Raw genomic sequence first — 18,219 nt, forward strand, 5'->3', positions numbered from 1 at the left:
CAGAATGTATCAAAACAACATCCTTATAACAACTGTAACATGCAGAAGAATAGTTTTAATTGACTGCTTATTCCACATTCCAATACCGTTAGGAAACATCCACTCAAGGGCACAATTTCATATTTTCAAACATTCTAAGGTAAATCTGCTCTAGAAAAATGTGGCAGTTAGAGAGAGAAGCAGTGTCTCCTTGTATGCCTTCTAATGAGCCATTTAGGATGGACAAGGACCTGAATTTGAGATGCAATTTGGCACAGAAACTTTCCATGAGGGACAGCTAGAAACTGGGTAACTCCTGGGAAACCAATATTATGGTTCTGGCAGGCAGGAAAACAAATGTGGGAAGAGAAAGAAAAATGGAGGTGGGGGAGCAAAGAAAGGATGAGACTGGAAGTACTAAAAGTCAGAAAAAGTAGAGAAATTGGTAATGCGGAGAAGATGGAAACGTGAAGTCAGCTCAACAGGCAAGAAAAAGGCACACATGAAATATCAGTTCAAAGTTATGTTTCATTTTAATTCACATTGACAATTAATACAACATACATCCAAAGCTTTGCTTTGTCTTAGATTAACTTGAGACAGATTTAAACTGCTTTATTGCTGACTTACATCAGTACAACAAGCAGAATTTTCACGGGTGCTTCAGAAAGTTGCAGTGATTTGGTAATGATGCTGTGAATACCCACATTATAAAAATTCACACTGTACATTTTCTAACTTTTTGTTAGAAAACCACCATCTTTTAGCGTGGAAAAGACCAGGACAGCAAAGAGGGGAGTCTTAATGTTTCCTTTTCAGCCATAAAGCTAATGTTCCTCCTCACGACCTCATCCAGCTGCAAGTGTAAATCCAAGCTCTTAAATCAAATTTAAACGAAACTCTCAGAAGGCAAATTAAAGTCTAGCAGTGTTATGAGGGAGGCTAAACAGAATCAGTACAACTTGTGCAAAACACACTGCTAGGATTGTAGCCAGACTTAGGTCATAGTTAGAAGAGACCTATAACAGGACAAGTCAATAATTACTATATTAAGTCCAACTGATTTTTTAATAGGGTCTACTCTCAGATTAAGTCTGGATTCAACCCTTACAGTTTAAAAATCCTAACTCAGAGGAATCTAACATCTGGAAGAAATAAATGCTTTACAAGAATAGTATATTTGGTTTTATCTTGAGATACCATGAAGGCATTCTGAATTGACGTGATACATATGCCCAGCATATAGTTTTGAGTTTTGCTGTGTGAGGTCTTCTATGGTATCTCTACTTTTTGACATTATACTCTCCAGAATCTAACCCAACTCTCCATTTCAGCTGCATCTTCCAGTCTGAAGCCTTCCACTTTTTCAACTTTGGATCAGAGTAACTAATTTTTTTAGAAGGACGGGGAGTAAAGATAATTACAGGGACATGGCGGAATAAACAATTTACAGTCACATTTTAGAATGTTTGGAAAATACTGTTACAGAGACTAGATGTCCCAACAGCCAGGATAGCAGAAAATACTTGGAGAACCTAATCCATGCTGAAATCTTAATCAATATTCTCTATTAATTAGCTGTCATTAGATTCAATATGATATTCTAGTGTATGTTGGATAGAGAGAAAAAGGAATCGTCATGGCCACACAACCTTCCGCTGGATCACTAGTTTTTGGCATGGCTAATAAAAGGATAATACTGAAGATACACAGCTGTGAGGAGATAGTTAATACTGTCGTAACTTGTTAAAAGTTATCAAAGCAGAGTAACTGTGCAAGTCTGCTCAGAAATATACCCCACAGAGTTCAATGGGATTTAATCTCAGATACCTGTGTACTTGATTGCAATGCCTCTGGAGTCAGGTTAGGAAGTAAACAAACTGGCACCGTGCTTTGATCATGTGATAATGTGCTTTGAAAGTTTTAAAAACACTTTGTCATAGCCAGATTTAATAAAGTGTTCTAGCTGGCTGGCTGAGTTATAAATATAATGCTGTGTAACTACATACATGAAGACATGCCTATCTACTCAAATTTCACATACTTCAGAGTTTTCAGTTAATTTACATCCCATTTGTTAAGTGCATTCAAATAATAGAAAAGACACAAAAGAGTCAGTTCCATTTTCAGTGTTCAGCAAGGCCCAAATTTTTCCACTAAATTCATCTACTGTGATCACTTAAAGCAAGCCCATATTTGACTCCTAAAATGGTATAGCACATGTTTTGACTTTGCAGTTACATAAGCCTGCATCCACGGCTTCTGTACAAGGATTTCCAGTCCACACAGGGCCTTTTAAGCACCCCGTTCTATCAGCTGCTCTTGGAAATGCCTTCAGGCTCCAGGTCAGGGCAGCTCTCCTTGAGATACGAAAGTCTTCTCCCAGGCTTCTCCTATACAGGCGTGAAGTCAAACTTTCCATTTAAGCACAATGAGTGCAGGTGTTTGTGCTTGTGCGTATTTGAATTCTACCTAATACTTGCATCAAGTAATTGACATAAAATCCACAAAATTTACCTAGTATTGCCACTGTTCTTTGCTCCAGCACTGGTTTATCCTTTCTGTAATCCTATTAGAGTAGAGTCTGGGAAGAACAACTTTTTGAGGAGGAAGAGGAAACAAACTAAAAAATGCTGTCAATAATAAGAGGTCTGTAATAGAAAGAATTAACACCAACAAGATGGTGAAAGATGCCACACAATCCCCACTTAGAAAATTAATTTTGGTACTTAAATACATGTTGGTCATTGGAAAAGCTTTCTAAAAGAATTCTTGCAACAGGGAATGGCTTGCTGCTGTTGGACCTAGCCTAATCCATTTTGAAGGTTAGGATTTGTTTAGAGTTGGAAAAGTGAAGGCCAAGCGAACCATTTCTTATCATGTAGTGTGCCTTCAAAGCATAGAGGGCCTTGCGAAGTATAAAGCAAGTGTGGGAAAGCTACTGCAGCAGAACACAGTGTAACTGGGGCTTTTTGTATCCACTTTTAATGGTGCATAAAGAAGGCCAAGATTAAAGAACAGAGGTCAACAACCAAGGGTAACACCAAAATAGAACTGCTTTGAGTTCTGCACTCTCTAGTCCTGTAAGTTTGTCATCTGATATATATTTAAATCCATCCTTCATTACACATACATGTCAATAGCTCAGGCAGTGCACAAGCAACCCCTTTTTCACAGTCAGTAGGAAATGGTCAAGCCTATACATGAAGTGCACTATCAACCAACTGGGGGTGGGGGATCACGTGATTCTATTCAAGAAGATATGATTTTGCATTTTGAAGTCCCTAGTGGCAGGAACCCAGAGAGACACATGAATTAAAGAATACAGTATAAATGCAGAGTTACATTATAAGCCACAAGCAACACATGAATCAATTATCACCTGTTGGAATAGACTATTAGGAAACTTTTCTGCAGATACCCACTGTAACAAATGAGCCATGCTTCTGTGCAAATTTCATTCAATTGTAGGGATGGGGCACTCAAGAAGAAATATGTAATATAAAACCTTTCTGTTCACACATATTTCACAAAGGCATGCAAGAATGGGGTGGAGGGGAAGAAAAGAAATGGACAGGAAAACAAGTTCCTCTTCAGGAGAAACGGACAGAATAAACCTACAGGAAGGGAAATGAATCTAATGCAGGTTCTCCTACCCAGTACCAACCGAAGGTGTTAGATTACAACTCTGGTCATCATTGGGGAAGCCAGACTGGGGAAGGCTGACCCAACAGAACAGAGATCCTGTCTTGTTAGTCAACAGTGGAATATGTGTAGAAGAGTAACTCCTGAATTAAAGTTGCTGAACATGGTTCAGATTATTGGATACATCTATAAGCACAATGCTTTGCAGGAGCATTTACTGTATACCAAAATCCTACTTCTTGCAACACACAGTGCTGCATGAGTAGTGAAAAAGGTGCTTGGACATTCTTTTTAGGCAGCATTTTACCATTATTTTTATATATTACATCACTTAACAATTATTTTAAGGAAAAAGAAGGTGAGGGATAGTTACATAGAAAAACCGCTGTATGTGTCATAACCACCCAACTATTTGCCTATATGCAATTTTGGGATTTGAACTCTACCCTTTTTAAAATAAGAGATAAAATGTTGCCCAAAAGTCTAAAATCATCTTTACACATTTCTGCATGTGTTTTTTTAAAGTTAGATCTATACATTAAAATAGTTCTCATAGTTAAAGATACAATTTGTATCAACAGTTAAAGGTACTTTCTGGTTCTACGGGGTCTTCAAGTTGCAGCTGTGCACCCAGGTATCCACAATAATATTGTAAACTTGGGAATCATCACAGTGTGTTGTTCCGCAGGGAATCCTAGTGTGTAAGCAGCTGATCACAATGCCTACAGAGAAGTCACTGACTGAGATATCTACTAGTAACTAATCTATGTAATATTACATTTTAAAAGAGCTAGCAGAACCCACGACTTAAACCAGAAATCTCCCTTATTCATACTAGAAGAGACGGTTCTGTCTGCTTCTAAAACTACATTGTTTGTGAAAAGAATCAGGCCTACATAATACAACAGGCCAGACAAACTAACGCTGAGAACATCTACAGTATTTCACCAAAGGGAAAAAAAAAGAATGGACCATTCTTGGCTGTAATACTATTACTACAGTGCAGTCAATAAAAAGTGTTGCATATCGTCCACACAACATAAAACCTTCTTAGGCCAGCCTTGATAAATAGCATGAAAAATACACAGTATCTTATATACAAAAATTGCATTGAGAACAATTCATTTCATTAAAAACAGCTATTTTTTATGAAAAAAACATTTTGTCCAGTATACCTGTGCATGAATTAGAAGAGCAAGAGATACACCTAAAACAAATCTCTGTTTTGTTGCCATTTCTGATGAATCAAAGTGTGTCCATCAACTGGATAATGTTGTTGCCTAAAGTGATATATTGGTAGCTTAATTTTAGACAACTGTGAGTTGGACAAGCTCACTATCTTCCAAACCTGCACGTAAGGCTTTTACGTTCTACATAATAAATTAGTGATAGCAGGTTTTTCCCCTAATGATTGCTTCTGCTTGCACCAAAATTAACAGTAATAAACAAATAATTTCAAATAAAACCCCAAACCAAACAAATGAAAAAGTGCCATACTATAAAGTACTAATATATTGTTACCCACTTCAGTTTCAAAACTGGTAATTCACACATAAAAAATAAAGTCAGTGCTGTAGAAGACCTTTGTTTTCTATAAATAAAATGCACAAATAAAATCACACAATAAAATTAAATAACTTAATTGCAAAATAGTTCCTAAGAAGCTTGGCTTGATAAAACCGTTTGCTGGGTGCATAAAATCCTCTTCAGTTTCTGCAGCTATTAAAAAAACATTTACACTTGGAGGACAAAACACCCAATAATTTAATAAACAAGTAACAATATTAGAAAGTGCTGCATATAAAACCCCCAATGCACCAAAGATTCTTATCTAGAGACGACAGATATAATAATATATTAAACTGGAAAGAGCTTCCAGTTAAGAGATTAAAAAAAAATCAGGTGAGCATTTCTAGCAGATCCTGTTACTTCCAATGCATGGGGTTGTACATACGGATTCCATGGCACAGTATTTCACATAAATGGATTACTAGATGACCTCCTTGCTGAGAAGGAGATCACAAATGCTATTGTAGCAAACCTCCCTCAGCATTACAGCTGAAACTGAACTAATAAGACACCACAAAGATGCATCATTGTTGTCAATACCCTAGCTGAGATTTTTCCACTAAAATGGCTGCAGCGAGCTGCTGAGCGTCTGTCATGTGAGGATTCCTTTTCATGACGATTCTCACAAGGTCTGGGGGGAAAATGTTGCACAGGTTTATGTAAACCTTTTCGCGGCTGTCCTGATACCTTGGAGGGTCCTGTGGCATTCCGCAGTAAGGTATCCGCCAAGGCTGATCTTGCTGCTCAGGTAAGCTTTGGAAGGCAAACTGCTCGTAACATGGCTGGCTGGAGTTACTGGGCAAAGAGTAAGTTTGGCGATAGCCGTACGCATCAACCCCATAGCCCTGCCTATCCCAGCTACCAAGCCCATCCTGGGCAGAGTATGCTTTTCTTTGCCTTAATGGAGAATTATCGTACAAACGCGAGTCTGATATGCTGTCTACCCTCGTGGACACGAGGGCTCTCCCCAGATGCATGCTCTTTGAGGGTTGTGAATTCAGAGAAGCGGGGTAGTCACTGGGACAACTAGAACGGGCACCAACGCTGGGATGTTGAAGATGCACAGCCATGTAAGAAAGGGGAGGCTTGTGATGATGCTTTGGTTCTTCGTGACTGTAACTTTGCACTCTGGTTAGTGTATCGTGGTAACCCTGCAGGAAGGGCTGTGAATTGAGGTGGCTATGGGGATGCATATGTTGGCACTTTAAATTCTCTTCCAGCTGGGGATCAGGAGAACTCATATAGGATCGATCACTGTAGCCCATGTAGGAATCACTGCTGCCACAGCTCATGCTCCCTTCACTACTACAGTCAGAGGCTACAGAACTAATTCTGTAATCTGTATCCAGAGAGAATCGCCTTTCAGGGCTTCGTGGACCAGAGATGCTTAGGTTTGAATATGCACTCATCATAGTATAGTAGCCTACATCCACAGGAGACTCACATTTGGGATACTGCTCATAAGGCATTGGCGTTCCATGATTTTTGGTTCCCACAATCACTGGAGGATACAGTCCCTGTGGTCTTTGATCCTGAGGCGAGAAATGAACTCCAGATGGAAGGCCATTGCTTAAAGGTGCAGTACTTTGGGGTTTTGCAGCAGCAGAATTCGGTATACTAACTAAAGAAGGTACAGACCTGGTTTCCAACTTGTTTTTGGTGGGAAGCTTTTCCTCCAAGTCTTGGTAGACTTGAGTCCTTATACTAGGATCGGATTGCCTCTTTGGAGCAGCTCGCTTGAGATCTGAAGTGCTATCTATCTTAGTGCTACAAGGAACACTGTTGCTTTTCACCAGCCCTCCTTCGCTAGCAGCTTTGGCCACTGTGTTTCTAGACATGGCACGGAGTTCATCAGCTACTGACCTCTGAGGCTGATTCCCTCGTTCTGGATGGTAGTATTTGCATTTGTGTCCATAAGTGCATTTCTTCCCTGTATAAAAACGGAAAACAAAGGAGAAAGGAAACAGATTTTATTTCTATAGCAATTTTAAGAGCTTATAGGAAAGGGACTCAAAATAAAATAGCCAAAACTGTGCATAGTGAATTAAGCAGATCAGGAAGAAGGTTTTCAGGATATCTAAACATTCTGCAGTTGGGTCAGAAATGATATCAGCAATTGTGTGTGCATGTGTATGCTAGACAGTGTGTGTGCATGTGTGTGTGTGTGTGTGTGTGGGGAGAGAGAGAGAGAGAGAAACAATTTCAGAGCAACATAATAAAGCTGCATGCTAATTAGTTTACTATTTATTGTTTTAATTTCTAGAAATTGCTATTACCTACAGCCAGAAAACTGGATAGAACAATAAAGAACATTTTCAAAATGACAAAGTTGCATGTCAAAATACTGTCTTGCACAAGGCTCCTGGGAGCACCCTTGGATGAGTGGGAGTTTGAATTTGAATTTGCACCATAACTACCTGACAACATTGGCTGACTGGACTACAGATTCTGAAATATTTCTTTTGATTCTAGGACTGTACTCAAATCAAAGGACTGGGCTAAGGGCTTACTCTGCATTTAAGTATTATCTAATGAAAGGTCTGACAAAATTTTGTAACAACTTGTCCAGAAAAATTAGCAATCAAACCTTAACAAATTCTTAAATGATTAATTAATCATTTCTTACACTATATTTAGTTAAATACAATTACCATATGGACATGGCTGCTTTTTATGTTCAGGTACAACAGGTTTCTTCCTCAGAAAATTATCCAGACTTGGTCCATGGCGGCCAAGAGGATCATCAGGAGGCATGAATCTACAGGACATAAAATAAATCAGTAAAAAAAAGCATTCAGCCTCCCAAATTTTACATGTATTCCTCACAGAGTTCCGAAAAAACCCCCTAAACTTAAAAACATAACATATAAACTTATGTTTTACAGCAAAGATGCATTAAACTTTAAACTTTTAAAAAACTACTCTTAGATATAAAAACGGAAAATTATGCCTTTGCATAGTACTGCAGATGGTAGCCCAACTTGCACGTCAAGCAGACTGATGTTCCATTCTGGAAAGCAGAGGAGAAGGCGCATGGCCTCCTAATCCATCGCTCAGTCGGACTAGCAACTGATGCACGTGCTCTGTGCAGAGGCCCACACTGCAGCAGGGTGTTCCTCACGGGCTGGTTTTGTTCCTCATGGTATTCAGTATCTACATGAAGATGCTGAATGGGGTTCCCTGTGTTCTGTAGTGCGTTGCCATCGGCTTGTTGATGACTACAGTGCTACTGCTCCTTTTCGTTTTCAACAGGTGGGACTGCCGATGTGCTAATCAGTGTCTGCATGAGACAATGGACTGAACAAAGGTTAATACACTAAACCTTTTTCTAGACAAATGCTGCTAGTAGGCGATTCTTCTGACCAGGTGGAGGGTGCCACTCCCTGGGGTTTTTTGTTCTGGTTTACTTAAATTCTGTGACAAAATAAAAATAGTTTGCACCTCCAGAGTACTGAGTATCCTGTGTACATCAAGTGGTATGCTGTTAAACCATCCTGAGACTACGGTAAGGGACAGTCCAAAAAGGTTTAAATAAATAAATAAATAGATAATGGCAGTTATATCTATTTGAATGCCAGATGTGGAAAGGACAAGGAGATGGGTGGATGAATACTTCTACAAGAGACTACAGGTGAAGGGTACGGCAAGAATGGTAAACCTGCAATTGTAAACCTGCATGTGCTTCAGTCCCATCCAGTTAAATGTGCTCAAAATTCATTCCATTTCATGCGTGTGTGTGTGTTTGCTCATTCATAAAATGCTCAGGTCTTGTTGGCAGTTTCCAAGAAGAGAAAAGAAAAAAATGAAACGTACTTGTCATTGACAAATGAATACATCAGCAGCCGTTCATCAATGAACTTCTTCCACTCTGGCTTTTCATTAGCTAGATCCCTGTAGTTATCGTTAGATACAATTATACCATCTGACTCAAAGGCCAACTTCACTATGAATCTGTCATCATAGCACACCACCCTTCTCCCCTGTACACGGCGGGATGGGGTGAACACAAGAATTTTTTCTTTTTCTAATTTACGCAAGATTTCTTGATCTAGAAATATTAAGAGAGAAAAAAGTAAGTGCTAAAAAAGAAGTAAAGGTTTAATTTAGCCTATTGAACTTTTCATGTAATAGATCAGAATATAATAAATCAATATGAGAGATCAAAATATCAGACTAGGATGACTTGGGTAAACTGAAGCAGCTCTAATTCTGTTGGAAGCAGATGGCTGACACCCAACAGCACATTAAAAGTGTTTCTATTTCAATTGCCATTACCCCCAGGCATTACAGTCACATTTACACTTAGGACCAGGTGTTACTGCAGCCCAAACCAGTCATTCAGATTAAAGAACTTTCTTATTTACTTTGCTGAAGAATAAATTAACATAATGAAGTTTCTACTTTCCCATTTAACAGAATGTAAGTGATCATTAATCACACAGCTATGTATATTTAACTTATTATCAAAATCAGAGTTTGAGCAGTTTCCTTCTCCACAGGATAAAACCAACTCAACAATGAGCTCCCTTTTCATCCCTTGGATACTGCATCTGAAAGAGATGATAAGGAGTCACGTATATAGTTACTTAAAATAAGATGACCCAAGGCTGAATGATGCTGTTACAGCAGTCTGGCAATGGTACCTGTGACCTAGGAGGAACCACACTGGAACATTCAAGGGACAGCTGGATAGCCATTTGTCAGGGAGGCTTTAACTTGGAGTTTGGACTCAATGGTCTTAAAAGTCCCTTCCAGCTCTATTTTTCTATGACTCTATGCAGCCAAGTGTTCAGAATAAGGTCTTCCATCACCATGAAGCAGCTTCTAATGACAACCCTGTACAAACTCTTTACACACCATTTTTACCTGACAGTATTTTACAACAATTTATTTTAGAACAAAAATCTTCCTAAGATGACCCAGAAGGAACTTCAAAATATATTATTTATCATTATTTTTAAAAATCTATAAACCACCCTTCACTCACAAGGGATTTCAGGGCACTGTACATAACAATATAGCAAGCAGAAAGCACAATAATGATTCAGTTGATGATAAAATCAAAACAATGAGCATAACAAAGTCATCTAGATACCTTATCCACAAAGTAATATGAATCAAGTAGGATACTTTATACAAGCCTTTTTAAAGGTCTGCAGAATGATAGTGGGGTAGGTGACGAATTACAGCATCAGAAGCAAAGTAGCCATCCAGTTACTTCATTCTATTGCGGGATTCTGGCTCACTGCACCTGACTTCTGTACTCCCAGCAAAATGAGTGGTATTTGTGCACACAAGTGTCATCCCTACCCACATCAGAGATTACAGTCATGTAGGAAACGTTAAAGTGTGAACTAGTCAGAGGGTTTCCTGGAAATACAGAGAGTGGAGATTTACAACAACTGTGGGTGTGATTCAAAGCTGCACAAATGGAAGACAAAATGTAAAATCCCTTTCTTGTTTCATTCTTCACTTTGCAGCTCCAAAAGTATCTCCAGAATTTGGAAGACACCCATGAACGTAAGTGTGAAGGGGGGGGGGGCGTGCAGAGAAGGCTGCAACAATGCAGAAAGTGACACAGAATTAGGTACAGGGTACTTTCCATGGTGAAGCCCTGCTTCCTCCTGGTTTTCAGTGATTCCCCCTTCTACTTCATTCCCCCATGCTTTTCTGAAAGAACTCTTTGAGATCCCTAAGGATGCCCTTTGGGGTACTGGTGGGAAGAGAAGTCAGGAAAACTCCATTTCACAAGCAACATCAGAACTTCTGATTTCTTTATTTTTGTAACAAATGAACACATTCTCACAGAAATAGTCGAACAAATGCATTGTACCTCATGAAGGCATATTGCACAAATCATACATGAATTTACTGAAGACAGTTTTCTCGAATCGACGTGAAGTTCTTCCCTCTCTCATGTAATGCTACAATCAGGGGTCATCCAATGCAGTTGCATGATAGGAGACTCAGAACAGATGAAAGGCAGTGCTTCTTCACCCAGCATGTTGTTAAACTATGGGATTTGCTATGACAAGTGATGGCTAGCACCTTGGACAAATACATAGAAAATAAGTATGGCCTTTTTTCCTATATGCCCTCCCGCCTCCTAAGATGGGCAGCAGAGGCCCTCCTCCGGGAACCCTCTTTGAAAGAGGACAGGAGACAGAGTACTTGGAGGAGACCTTTCTCTGCAGTGGCGCCCCAACTATGGAACGCGCTCCCTAGAGAGGTCTGCCTGGTGCTGTCATTATACACTTTTTGGTGCCAGGTCAAGACCTCTTTATTTGATCAATATTTTTAATGTCAATCAAATTTAATTGTCTATGATTTATCTAATTTATTTTAAATATGTCAGTTTTATGCTCAGTTCGTGGTATAGCTAATTTATTTTGTCTTCCCACAGGCACCTCGCTTTGGCCTGATACAGGACTCTTGTCACATTTGTAATGAATAGCACATATGCAGTAGTAGTCTACCCTGTATATACATATCAAAGGGTATGTTCTTACCTCCCCAATCTTGATGATATGGCCATTTCTGAATGCGACAAATCAGCAGAGGTCCACTAATTTGTTTCTCATTCAGGATAAGAGCATTTTCATTTATTCAGGGTTACTACCAGCAGCACCAAATCTCTGTTGTATAAGCAGTGGGTGCTGTAAATAGGATGGTGGGGGCACAGCATCTGACTAGATACTACCCTATGCCCTTATTTGCAACTGGAAAAGGCAGTTTTCCATTCATCAGGATCTCCATTAGTTTACACCATGGCAGGGAGGAGAACCATTTATAGAGAACATTCTTCTTGAAAGCTTTGACAAGGAGACATGATTTAAATACTTAATCAGAAACTGATTAAGGGAGCAATGCTATGGCTGGCTAGAGAATGCTTGGAGTCACAGGACTATTCCGCCTAAACTTGCACAGGACTGCACCTGTATTCTTTTTTAAAAATTAAAACGCAATAATCTAGGAACCAGTTTCCCGACTCAGGGCCAAGGTCTATCAACCCTAGCATTTGGCTCCGTCAGTGGCTCTGAGAAGCTCGACAGCAGGTTCTGACAGAAAAGGGCACCTCCTTATCTGCAACATTTGGGAATCAGAAATATAACTGGCTCTGAAAATGCAGGTTCCAATAAATATTCTCATGTATCTTCCATAAATTTAAGATCACTCCCACAAATACCACATCAATCCTGGCAGAATACCTTAAAATGTGATACGTTTGCATTACAGAAGCTACTTCAGAGTGTGCATTTTGGTGTGTGTACATAAGCATTTGGTCTTTGAAGTATTTCCTCAGTCAGCCAAACAAAGTCATCTTAGCATTGCCACAGACTCTCTAAAATCAAGCTGCTGAAGGCAGACCAGAGTATACCTGTAATGAGAGCATCCGGTCGGGACTGTTCTTTTCTCCATGCTGGCACAAACACCGTGACATCTTTGTGGCCTCTTTCCAAAAACCAGTCCACTGCCAGTTTTATCCCTCGACATGAGAATACTTCTTTGTTTCCATGGCTGAAACAGACATCCCAAAATCATTTCTCTCTTATATTACAACCATCACATATAAGTATGGATTAAGTTTACCAAATACATCAGATTATTTGTAACATTTCTTCCCAAATTCAGTTTGTAAACTAAGGTCACTTGCAGTTCTTCCTCACTGCTATAGACAGCCTCAAATCACTTAGGATTTTTTAAAGAAAGACACCTGCAAATTAAGTTAATAGTAAAGTGTGTAAATACAGTACAGGCAAATATTCAAAGCAGAAATGGGCCTTTTCATTTTGAAGTATTCTAAAAAACACAGCAAGTATTTTATGTGTGATTTTTATTATATGAATCTCTCTTTACACAACTTTTCAGACCAACAGTGTTTCTCAAAAAGCATATCTCAATCGCACAAGATGTTGTCCTTGGTGCATTGCTTTACAAGAGAGCAAAGTTCCTTCTCCAATATCATTCTTTGAGAATTACAAAAGTGCATCTTACTTCTCCTCAGAAATGTTCTTATTGTGATTTTCTAATGGGGACATTCCAGGCAACGCAGTATTTTAATCCCGGAAATATTAGGTAAGCAAGCGCAGTGAGGGCCATGACTGGCCAAATGGTGCTTCGGCTAGTGGCTGCTGCTACAGAAAGGACAGAGATGCAAGCATTGAAGCATGGCCAAAATGTGGTTGGGAACGGAATATACTTCACGTGATCAGTCAGAAATGCCCTAATAAAACTTGGGATGCAACTATGTTTTGAGGTCTATTTATAAGTAGAAGGTAGTATCAGTTGTCTGACTGAAAGCCAAGAGACTGCTTCTCTCTTTTAAAAAACTTTTACAGGCATGAACAATCTAGCAACTTAATGGTTTCTTCCAAAAATGCAGTTCACTTGCCAATTTCATTCAGCCACAAGAGCATACTTCTTCATTTCTGTGGCTGAAACAGATATCCCATTTAAAAACTATGACCCTATCTGGACAGGCAGAACATCACAATGGTAATTCATGCTCTGCTAACCCCTTGATTGAATTATTCTAATGCTCTCTATGCGTGGCTGCCTTTGAAGATGGTCCAGAAATTTAGTTGGTCCTGAACAGAGCAGCAAGGCTGTTGACAAGGACTGGTCGTTATGAACACATAACGTCAGACCTCTGTCAGCTTCACTGGTAACCAACTGAAATCTGGGCCCAATCCAAAGTGCTAACATTAATATTTAAAGCCATGAACAGCTTGGGGTCTGGTTATCTAAAGGGATTTGTCTTCCTTTATGTGCTTATCCAGTCCCTAAGTTCATCTTCCGAGGTCCTTCCTGGGGAACCCTGGGATTGGCTTCCCAAAGAGGTTCACATGATACCTATTCTTTTCTGTACCAGCTGAATACCTTTTTATTTACCCATTATTTTAATAAGCAATGTAATTTTAATGGGGATTTCACACAGTATTATTTTAGAGCTACTTGCCTTGCCTTTGGTTTAGTGAACTGAGCCTATGGAATAGTTTATATTATTATTGCTATACATTATGGTTTTAATATTGTTTTATTGTATATTTGTTATTTTCTTACTATACTTTGGCTAATGGGCAGGATAGAAGTGTGTGTGTGTGTGTGTGTGTGTGTGTGTATAAAATAAAACACAACTCCCTGCCTAGACTCTCATTTCATTCCAGTAGAGATGTGCCTCCCTTCCCTGTGGCAACAGTTCAAGTTCCATGCTTCTCCAGCTATTTCTATGACTGCACACACAAGACTGTCTGTGGATTGCCAGTCTTGCAAACCTGAAGGCCTCAGATATTTTCAAGGGTTGTTAATGTGCCGCCACTGGTTTTGCATCGTGCTCAGTTAAGCGTTTTTGGGTTGTATGTATTTCTCTCCAGTATAACTGACAAGATGATGCTAAATTCTTTGGAGGTGTGCAGTGACTTGATTGGCAAAGATAACGTCATTTACATATAGAAACATTCAAACAAGAAAAAAAGCATGCCAGAAGGGGTCTCCTGGGCTATCTGGGCTCCAGCTGGCTCTGCTCATGTAATCCCCAATATGTGGAACCTCTGAGACAGGCTACAACATCTAGGGCTTTTACTTTGAAGACATGGTGAGCGCTTCAGGAGAGCTTTCTTCCTACAGTGGAACACAGAGATATCCACCACTGTGAGCAGCTTTAAAAACTGCATGGCAGCTTTTAGGCAAGAGTGATCCCCATGCACCCATTTCTCAAGCACAATCATGATTGTGGCAGAGGGGAGGATGCAATGGTGAAGCAAAAGGGCAGAAATATTTGGTTGCAATTCTAGCAACAATGCTGGGCAATCCTTGGTTGGCCAGAGAAATGATCTTTGAAAAGCCCCAGATGATCAAGCCTTTCTCAAAGGCTCCATGGATGTAAATGGCTTTATTTTCAAAATGGAGCTCATGCATTGCTCACTCCTACCAAACACATTTATATGGGAACAAGCCTCATTGAATTGGATGGGCCTTAGTCCTAAGATTCATGCATAGGATTGCACTCTAAAGTTTGCTTCAGCATAAGTATCTTGTATAGGAAAAAACCCTTTGGTAACAGCAATCAAACAGATACTAATGGATTTGTATCTTTTGAAAAGAATGGGGTACAATATTCCACATTCCCAGTTAGGACAGAACTCTCGGGTATCTGGTGTCATTGGTTCTTTAAGAAGTATTGACTCAGATTTGCTTTTGTTTCTTGAATTTAGTGACCAATCAGTATAAAAGATCAAATGTCTTATCTTTCACTGCATTTCAATGCTAATCCATTTAATTCTGTATTAGCATTTTTCTTAAGAACTTTCCCACCCATTATAATAAGTAAAACTGCTGAACTCTCTTCCAGTCCTCACATTATCAGCTCTGCATCTCCAGATGCTGCCAAACACCACAGGAAAGTAAAGAGTATATGGAAGCTTTGTCTTCATCATTACTAATGCTTCCTTAAAGATGCCATGTATTAACTTCAGAAACCTTCACTGCCAAAGCATCTAGAACAGGTTTTAGAACTACTTGTTTTCATTTTAAATAAAATGTCAGTTATGCCACTTACCAATAACCCCTAAATGTTTTTCTTAGCTCACCAATAAGCCTAGTTCATCAATAAGGACTTTCCCAGTAAAATTCTGATGCCAGAAAAAAAATAATGCTCATACATGGGGGACTGTGAAACAGCATCCACAACATTTGGAAAAATAAAAGTTTAAAATTAAACTTTTAAAATAATAATAATTTTAATTATTTTAAACTTTTAATTATTTATGTATGTTGTATGTATTCTTTGTGAGCTGCCCCGAAGCTTTGTTGTGATGGGGGCGACATAGAAATGTTTTAAATAAATAAAATCCTAACGGCTCTGTGCTAATATATGTTTTCAGAGCATCTATATATGGAGCTCATAAATTACTCATCTTAGAAGAGCTGATACATTCAAGAGGGCCCAAGTTTGTTTTTGTACCATTTGAAGTAGAAGTTACCTTCAATGAACCCATCAGTTAGTCTTACACTGGAGTACATGAAGCAACTGATTACCTGCAATTAATTCATGTAATTAACTGTCAGTTATATGCTGCTGTAAATAGCAACAATAACTTCAAACATCAAGGCAGCTTAGCTTTGGAGCACATTTTCACTAAGCTATAATCATGTAAATCCTGCCCTGCCCCCATGACTTGGAGCTACAAGATGTTGTGGTAAATATGGCTTGAAAAAAAAATATTGAAGCCTTTTGGCTGCAATGGGAGCAAATGATATTTTTTCTATGTCTTGAGCCAAAAAAAAAGTCCTGTTTATCATTATACTGTTTATTACAGTATTACGTTTGCCATCACCAGTTTCAGGGAAACAGGAACATGTCACTTGATGTAATTGGATGTACTTTTAAGAACAAGCTTAGCATGGTTCAGTACTCAGATGGCAGCTATAAGACCAGCTTCATGAAAGCCTGATTCCATTAAAGGCAGTGGGAAGCCTGCAATTAACTGCCCTAGGATTTCAAGCAGAGGTCTTTATCCTTATATGATCACTATAGGATTATTCAAAAAGAACTGTGTTCTGGCCAAATGTCAAGTATATAATTACATTCAGTATACAGAAAACTGCCCTTTCAGGTGAAGACGACATAAGGTTGCCTCAAATGATAGCTTTGCCTTAGTGGGATTCACAAATCTGGGCAGCTACTTTTGGACAATTTCTCTTACACACTTGTCCCTTGTTTACACACACACACACACACACACACACACACACACACACAGAGTACTCTTTAAGAGGTGGGAGACCTCTTAAAGACCTGATATGCCTCAGAGGGTTGCAATATAGAGGTGTGATTATTACAAGTCAGATACCATGAATGGACACAATCCATTATTCAGCTTAGGGTGTTTTAGTTGGTCCAGTGAAATGAGGGACGGGTCAGAGATTTTATATATTACTTCTTATTTACTAGCTCAACCTAATGAAGAAAATGCAGTCCTTAAAATGAAGAGCATCAACTAATGTTTACGCTACCCAACAGATCTTGACATATTTATGAACTTGGCCAGAAAGTAAATAAAATATTTATATGATACCAACAATGGTGGAGCTGGCTCTGCACTATAGCAAGGTAAAACAAATTGCTTTCAGTGGCATTAGAAGGCAGAGATGGATGAAGACAGGAACTAGTGTTTGAAGAGTACACCAAGAACGTTTGAAATATTGGCCCTAGTACAGAGAGCCCAGTTCAGTGCCATTCCAGTCAGCAAAATGCTTGGTTCCCACTAACCAGTGCTGATGATGTTTTAGCGCAGTGATGGCGAACCTATGGCACGGGTGCCTGAAGGGGCACACAAAGCCCTCTCTGTTGGCATGCGATCGCCCCAGAAGTCACGCGCATATTTGGAAAGATTAAGGGCGCCAGGCAACTAAGTCACTCATTAGCTGCCTGGGATTTGCTTGGACTGGCTGTGATTTTAGCAAAAGGTAGAAAATACACTCAGGTAGAAAATACACTCAGATGCCTTTTTCAGAGCTAGCCAAAAGCTGGTGATCAGTGGAACATTGCCCCCTTGTGCTGGTGGTCAGCAAATCCACGTTTTATTTCAGTGTTGGCACTTTGCGAAAAATAAGTGGGTTCTGAGTTGCAGTCTGGGCACTCGGTCTCTCGCCATCACTGTCATAGAGAGAAGTACTCATGAAACCAGGCAACTGAATGCACATGCAACTGGAACGTCAATGGAACTTCCAATATCATTGGATGCAGCTGGGAAAACATTTAAGAAAGCCCTAGGTGTCTGTGTGGCTCCCTTAGACATATGGAAGCAGTTACATTGAGTTGTGACCCTAGTTCATTAAAGAATTACACTTGAAGAACTATATAGCGGCACCTGAGATCTTTCTGAAGGGTAACAAATGTGTATTTTTTCCTCAGTAACATAATTATTATTTAGCAGGACTTGAAAATAAGATCCCTGGAACTTGGTAGCTTCATGCTAGCATCTAGAAATCTTAAATACGTTTTCTGGCTTATTCAGAGATGTT

The 18,219-nt window shown here is 39.3% G+C and overlaps 1 protein-coding gene across 4 annotated transcripts in view; it reads right to left on the bottom strand.

Moving 5' to 3' along the window:
- Window positions 1-489: 489 nt before the first annotated feature.
- The window catches only part of ZC3H12C (zinc finger CCCH-type containing 12C), a 48,006-nt gene continuing 30,276 nt past the window's right edge, over window positions 490-18,219 (bottom strand). For all 4 annotated transcript variants that reach the window (XM_044441950.1, XM_044441951.1, XM_044441949.1 and 1 more), the window contains 4 exons: window positions 12,572-12,711; window positions 9,007-9,241; window positions 7,845-7,951; window positions 490-7,123 (listed from right to left, as the gene is read on the bottom strand). In XM_044441950.1, the coding sequence (XP_044297885.1) occupies window positions 5,727-7,123; window positions 7,845-7,951; window positions 9,007-9,241; window positions 12,572-12,711 (1,879 nt within the window). In that variant the 3' untranslated portion in view covers window positions 490-5,726. The remainder of the gene's footprint in view (window positions 7,124-7,844; window positions 7,952-9,006; window positions 9,242-12,571; window positions 12,712-18,219) is intronic.

Source organism: Varanus komodoensis, unplaced genomic scaffold (genome assembly GCF_004798865.1).
Source record: "Varanus komodoensis strain SLA01 unplaced genomic scaffold, ASM479886v1 scaffold4, whole genome shotgun sequence".
NCBI classification, from domain to species: Eukaryota; Metazoa; Chordata; class Lepidosauria; order Squamata; family Varanidae; genus Varanus; species Varanus komodoensis.